The following is a 6000-nucleotide window of genomic DNA, read 5'->3' on the forward strand; positions in this document are numbered from 1 at the left end:
CAAGCTGGGCCCATGCCCGAGTATTTATACTCTCCCTGGACAGCGCCACCAGCAGGCCTCCCAGTATTATTTCATAAGTCATTTCCACATGAATAACAAGATTCACGTCGACTCGAGATCAGGCCATTTTAGACTGGGTATTGTGCAATGAGAAGGGACTTATCAGCAATCTTCTTGTACGAGGCCCCTTGGGTCAGAGCGATCATAATTATGATCGAGCTCTCAGTCGAGATGGAGAGTGAGGAAATTGAATCAGAGACTAAGGTCCAGAACTTAAATAAAGGGAATTACGAGGGTATGAGACGGGAATTGGGTAAGATTGATTGGGTGGTTGTTTCTGGGGGGATTGACAGTGGATAGACAATGGCAAGCATTCAAAGATAGAATGGAAGAATTCCAGAACATGTTTATACCGGTTTGGCATAAAAATAAACCTAAAAAGGTGACTCAACCGTGGATAACGAGGGAAATTAGGGACAGCATAAAATCAAAAAAAAGGGCATATCAACTGGCAAAAAAAAGCACCAGACCGGAAGATTGGGGGGCAGTACAGGATACAGCAAAAGAGGACAAAGGGATTAATCAGGAAGGGGAAAATAGAATACGAAAGTAAACTTGCAGCAAACATAAAGACAGACTGCAAAAGCTTTTATCGGTATATCAGGAGGAAAAGACTGGTAAAATCCCAAGTCGGTCCCTTGCAGTCCGATTCGGGAGAATATATAATGGAGAATAAGGAAATGGCAGACAATTAAACTCATACTTTGGTTCTGTATTCACAAAGGAGGACACAAATAACCTCCAGGAATATCGGCAAACATAGGGACTAATGAGAGGGAGGAGCTGACAGAAATTAGTATCTCTAGGGATATGGTGTTGGGTAAGTTGAGGGGACTGAAGGCCGACAAATCCCCGGGGCCTGATAAACTACATCCTAGGGTACTTAAGGAGTGGCCCTGGAGATAGCAGATGCTCTAAGGATCATCTTCCGGAACTCCATTGACTCGGGAACAGTACCCGTGGATTGGAGGCTAGCTAATGTTACCCCAATATTTAAAAAGGGGGGTAGAGAGAAAGCAGGGAATTATAGACCAGTAAGCCTTACATCGGTTGTGGGCAAAATGCTAGAGTCCATTATTAAGGATAAAATAGCGGAGCACTTGACAAATGGGGAAAGGATCGGACAGAGTCAACATGGATTTACAAAGGGTAAATCGTGTTTGACTAATCTGCTGGAATTTTTTGAGGAGGTAACTGGTAGAATAGATGGGGGAGAGCCAGTGGATGTGGTGTACCTTGACTTCCAGAAAGCCTTCGATAAGGTTCCACACAAAAGATTATCATGCAAAATTAAGGCTCATGGGATTGGGGGCAAAGTATTAACGTGGATAGAGAACTGGCTGGCGGATAGAAAACAGAGAGTTGGAATAAACGGCTCGTTTTCGGAGTGGCAGGCAGTGACCAGCGGGGTGCCGCAAGGATCTGTCCTGGGACCCCAGCTGTTCACAATATATATAAATGATCTGGATCAGGGAATTGGATGCAATATTTCCAAATTCGCTGACGACACTAAACTAGGAGGAGGGGTGGGCTCTGATGAGGATGTCAGGAGGCTACAGTGTGATTTGGACAGGTTGGGGGAATGGGCGGATACGTGGCAGATGCACTATAATGTGGATAAATGTGAGGTTATCCACTTTGGGGGTAAAAACAGGAGGGTAGATTATTATCTAAATGGCAATAGATTGGGAGATGGGAAAGTGCAGAGGGACCTGGGTGTTCTTGTGCACCAGTCACTGAAGGAGAGCATGCAGGTGCAACAGGCGATTAAGAAGGCAAATGGTATGTTGGCCTTCATATCAAGGGGGTTCGAGTATAGGAATAGGGATACCTTACTACAGCTGTACAAGGTGCTGGTGAGACCGCATCTGGAGTATTGTGTACAGTTTTGGTCGCCCCATCTGCGGAAGGATGTTCTTGCCATGGAAAGAGTGCAACGGCGATTCACCAGGCTGATACCTGGAATGGCGGGAATGACCTACGAAGAGAGATTAAATAGTTTGGGCTTGTACTCACTGGAGTTTAGAAGATTGAGAGGGGATCTCATCGAAACATATAAAATTATGGCAGGCCTGGACAGGCTGAATTCAGAGAGAATGTTTCCAATGGCCGGGGAGCACAGAACCAGGGGCCACAGTCTAAAAATAGCGGGCAAATCATTTAAAACAGAGATGAGGAAGAATTTCTTCACTCAAAGAGTGGTGAGCCTGTGGAATTCCCTGCCACAGAGGGCTGTGAAGGCTAATTCAATAAATATTTTCAAGAGAGAATTGGATATATTTCTGAAGGCTAAGGGGATTAAGGGTTACGGAGAAAAGGCGGGGACGGGGTACTGAACTGGTAAGATCAGCTATGATCTCAGACGAAGATCAGCCATGATCTCATTGAATGGCGGAGCAGGCTCGAAGGGCCGAATGGCCTACTCCTGTTCCTATCTCTATGTATCTACCTGGGAACAGGAGGAGACCATTCAGCCCCTCGAGCCTGTTCCGCCTTTCAAAGAGATCATGGCTGATCTGTATCTCGGCTCCATCCACCCGCCTTGCCGCCATATCCTTTTCCACAACGCCCTTCACGACCCCGGGATGTCCCAAAGTGCTTGTAGTCGCTTGCTGTATGTAAGAGCAGGGTAGAAGAATGTGCTGTATTCAAATGTTTGTTGTAGTTTCACCAAATTGAGCCACCACACACCAGTCCATGCCACCGGTGTGTGTCTGCTTGGCACGTGCCTCGCTTAAGTGTACGCAATAGAGCCCAACCCCCTCTGTCAGAGAGTGAGATAGCGGGGGCACTGCTTTCATCCCACCAGTTTGGGCGTGCGCCCTCACTCATGTAATCGCTCCATAAGGGCGATTAATTTAAGTAACAATAGAGGTACAGGTGATGTAAAAACCAGACTGCAGTCATTTCTAACTCCTCTGAACCTTTCAATTAGATTCCAGCCTTGAACTCACTCCTGGGTATTTGTAATTTTACAATATTTTTGGCAGGTTTCTGTTCCGTTTTGGAACATAGGGCATAGGATTAACAGTTGTGAACTTCTCTTGCTAGCGTGCACTATAATGCTCAATAGTCAGTATGTAGCGTGATGCACTGTATATTCAGTGAGTGCCATGCGATGCTATATATAGTCGCTGCGTGTTGTGCGATGTTTTAACCTACCTTATGCCCCCCTGATTAAAGTGAGATCCTAATCCTGAGAGAACGGATTTGACCTCTGGTTGTGGCTGTGTGTTTCTGGCTGTATGTTTCTGGTTGTGTAAATCCTGCCCATCCCAGTGCAGTGTAACCGTCCGTCTCTTCTCTCTCTTCCCAGCACCGTAACTTCGAGGAGAGCCAAGAGAGCATGAAGGAACAGCTGGAGAAGTTGGCCTTGCTGCTGAGAGTGCTGGACTCGGCCCTCTGCGACTTCCTAGGTTAGTGAGAAAAGCCAGAACCGTCCTCTGGGCTCTACAGTCCCACGATCTAACTCTGGTGTCTCCTTTGATGACTGCCCCACACTCCGTATTCACAGCGCATTAGAAACATAGAAAAATAGGAGCAAGAGTCGGCCATTCAGCCCTTCGAGCCTGATCAATATGATCATGGCTGATCCTCTATCTCAATACCATATTCCCGCTCTCTCCCCATACCCCTTGATGCCTTTTGCGTCTAGAAATCTATCTATCTATCATCTTCAATATATTCAGTGACTTGGCCTCCACAGCCTTCTGTGGTAGAGAATTCCACAGGTTCACCATCCTCCGAGTGAAGAAATTTCTCCTCCTCTCAATCCTAAATGTCCTACCCCATATCCTGAGACTGTGACCCCTCGTTCTAGATCCCCCCAGCCAGGGGAAACATCCTCCCTGCATCCAGTCTGTCTAGCCCTGTCAGAATTTTATACGTTTCGATGAGATCCCCTCTCATTCTTCTAAACTCTAGTGAATACAGGCCGAGTCGACCCAATCTCTCCTCATACGACAGTTCTGCCATTCCAGGAATCAGTCTGGTGAACCTTCGCTGCACTCCCTCTATGGCAAGTATATCCTTTCTTAGGTAAGGAGACCAAAACTGCACACAGTACTCCAGGTATGGTCTCACCAAGGCCCTGTACAACTGTAGTAATGTCAACTGTAGCATTGCCATCGGGTGCACTTTGTACTTTTCAACTGTTTCTTAAATCAGTACTCTTAACATCTATCGTTTGTTTTTCCTACGTATTTTGTAAGTGCAGGTGACTTCACTGAGGGAGGGGCTCTTGAGCCTGACTTGGTGGGCTCACGTACAGTATATTACATAGAGTCTACAGCACAGAAACAGGCCATTCAGACCAACTGGTCTATGCTGGCGTTTATGCTCCACATGAGACTCGTCTGTTTCACGAATGTCCTTTAGGAACGGCAATCTACCGTCCTTACCCGATCTGGCCTATATGTGACTCCAGACCCACAGCACTGGTTGACTCTTGACTGCCCTCTGAAATGTCCTAGCAAGCCACTCCGTTGTATAAGGCAGCTCACCATCACCTTCTCAAGGGCAATCAGGGATGGGCAATAAATGCTGGCCTTGCCAGTGACACCCACATCCCGTGAAAGAATTAAAAAAAAAAAAAAAAAAAAAATCTAGCTTCCCCTTGAATTCATCTCAACCACTCCCTGTGGTAGCGAGTTCCACATTCTCACCACTCTCTGGGTAAAGACGTTTCTCCTGAGTTCCCTCTTGGATTCATTATTATTTTTATTACTCATTATTGGTGCAGTACAGTCAGCAAGCTGGGGATCCCCTTCAATCACGTGCTGACTGGGCCGAGCCCAATCAGCCGGCTGTTCTGATGCGCTCATCGACGCTCATTGTTTAAACCAAAGTATTTGTCATAATGCACCTCGAGTGGACGGAGACCCTTGATGGGTCAGCCATTTTATCCAGTGAGTCCCGCAGACCTGGAAGGACCCAGGTTCCATCTGCAGTCCGTGCTGGGTCAGTTGCTTTTAACTTTTCAGTCATCTTTCGCTCCTCTGAAAATCCTCCTCAATACCCATCTCTTCCATCAAGTGACCAGTCCCTCTTCATCTCTATTTTCTTGGCTCAATCTTCATTTTCCACATGTTTCCATATCGTTGCATGTTGCTCTCTTATTGGGCGCCCCCGGGCGACGCTCCCTGTAAGCCACGCTTTGTTCTGCACGACCTGTTTCTTTTAGTGCGTGGTCCCTTTAATTTTCCACGCCACGCACGGTGTTTACAATGTAAAAGCCGGTGAGCGGCCTGCGCGGGACCTTTTCCCATTATCGCGCGGCCGTGCAGCCTAGAGGGAACATTGCCCCCGGGCTAGCTAGGGAAAAGTCAGCCAAGGTTCACACTCCTGATCACCATCCAGTGACTGCTCCTCCAAAGTATGGGATGACCGGATCGGGATCAGCTATGATGCCAATTGCCTGTCGATGCTCACGCATGAAGACTCTTCGCTTGTACGAGATGCCAGAGGGTGGTGGCACCCTTGGAGTCATTCCCCAACGAGAAGCTAACACCTTTAAAAAGGAAACTTAAAACTATTGAGAAAAGTACTAGAGAGCTTTTTGTGTGTGTCTGTGGCTCTCGCGTGTGTCTGTCTTTGCTTTCTCTCTCAATTCAATTCAATTCAATTCAAATGCTTTATTGGCATGAAAGTTTACAGGGAACCATATTGCCAAAGCTTACATAACAAAAAGTACAGTTTTCCAACATTCTGTAGGTGTCAAACAATTTTGACCTTCGTTGGGTACATACAATACTACTTTAAACAATATTAATTTAAACAGTCTTTGTACATCATTGGGTACATTCAGTATTAATTTTAAACAGTCCTCAGGTTGTGACATGTTGTTACATATTTAGCACCAAGGTATGGTCTGTCTCCTTCTCCCAGGACTAATCTTAATTTTGACAGGTCATCCAATTCCTTGAAATCTGGGGTTGTTTG

The 6000-nt window shown here is 46.4% G+C and overlaps 1 protein-coding gene across 2 annotated transcripts in view; it reads left to right on the forward strand.

The window, feature by feature from the left end:
• The window catches only part of tbc1d17 (TBC1 domain family, member 17), a 53192-nt gene that overhangs the window by 29717 nt on the left and 17475 nt on the right, over window positions 1-6000 (forward strand). For both annotated transcript variants that reach the window (XM_085969841.1, XM_085969842.1), the window contains exon 13: window positions 3377-3476. In XM_085969841.1, the coding sequence (XP_085825967.1) occupies window positions 3377-3476 (100 nt within the window). The remainder of the gene's footprint in view (window positions 1-3376; window positions 3477-6000) is intronic.

Source organism: Somniosus microcephalus, chromosome 28 (assembly GCF_052327205.1).
Source record: "Somniosus microcephalus isolate GS21.2 chromosome 28, FLI_Smic_1.0, whole genome shotgun sequence".
NCBI classification, from domain to species: domain Eukaryota; kingdom Metazoa; phylum Chordata; class Chondrichthyes; order Squaliformes; family Somniosidae; genus Somniosus; species Somniosus microcephalus.